The 822-nt window shown below is 42.9% G+C and overlaps 1 protein-coding gene across 1 annotated transcript in view; it reads left to right on the top strand.

Annotated features, from left to right (window-relative positions):
- The window catches only part of PHALS_12671 (atp-binding cassette superfamily), a gene marked incomplete at both ends in the record, with an annotated part of 4,275 nt that overhangs the window by 1,098 nt on the left and 2,355 nt on the right, over positions 1-822 (top strand). The window contains one exon of the mRNA XM_024728265.1: positions 530-725. Within this exon, the coding sequence (XP_024578759.1) occupies positions 530-725 (196 nt within the window). The remainder of the gene's footprint in view (positions 1-529; positions 726-822) is intronic.

Genomic DNA, 822 nt, shown 5'->3' on the forward strand with positions numbered 1-822 from the left:
ATGCGCCAAAAATTCATGGCAAAGTGTCATAAGTGGGCGTACCATGGACTTTGAGGTCGATCTCGACACTATGCTCGAAGTGATTCCCCGAAATACCTATTTCCAAGAACCACCAGTTGCTGGGTGCCCAAATTGCCCAGATTTTGGGTGGAAGAACAAGTTCGGTTTTTTAGCTGCAAATGTTTATGGTGTAAATGTGGCAGCAGATGGGTTAAATGAAGCTGGTCTGTCTGCTGCATGGCTTTATTTGGATGCAACAGAGTACCCAAATCCTGCAAATGAGCGTAGCGAATTCAACTCTTCCAAACCAGTGATAACATCAATTTGTTCCTATATTTTGGGTAACTTTGCATCGGTGGACGAAGTGATCAAAGGTCTTGAAGACGTACAACTGGCAGGAATCAACGGCAAAGTAGCTCAAAATATACTTCACATCCCTGCACCTACTACCGGAAAGGACCATACAGCGCCACTTCACGTCAGTATACACGATCGCAATGGTAAGAATTTAGTCATTGAGTTTTAAAAGGGAAGACAATCATTCTTGAGAATCCAAATGGTGTGCTTACGAACGATCCGCCACTTCACGAGCAATTGCAACTACTTATACGTCATTTGCACAATGTTACGGGAACTGTCAATAGTAGTGTAATCGTACCTGGGGGGTACAGCTCGACAGACCGCTTTGTGCGTTTATCAGTATTAAACAAAATGAGTGAAGAAGGGTACGATGTATCTTCAGTCCATGCATCGTATGTAAACATTCTTAGCGATGAACAACGAGTGGTTTCGGATACTTTACATCTATTAAACACTGTGGTA

Source organism: Plasmopara halstedii, assembly GCF_900000015.1.
Source record: "Plasmopara halstedii genome assembly, contig: Scaffold_650, whole genome shotgun sequence".
Lineage (NCBI taxonomy): Eukaryota > Oomycota > Peronosporomycetes > Peronosporales > Peronosporaceae > Plasmopara > Plasmopara halstedii.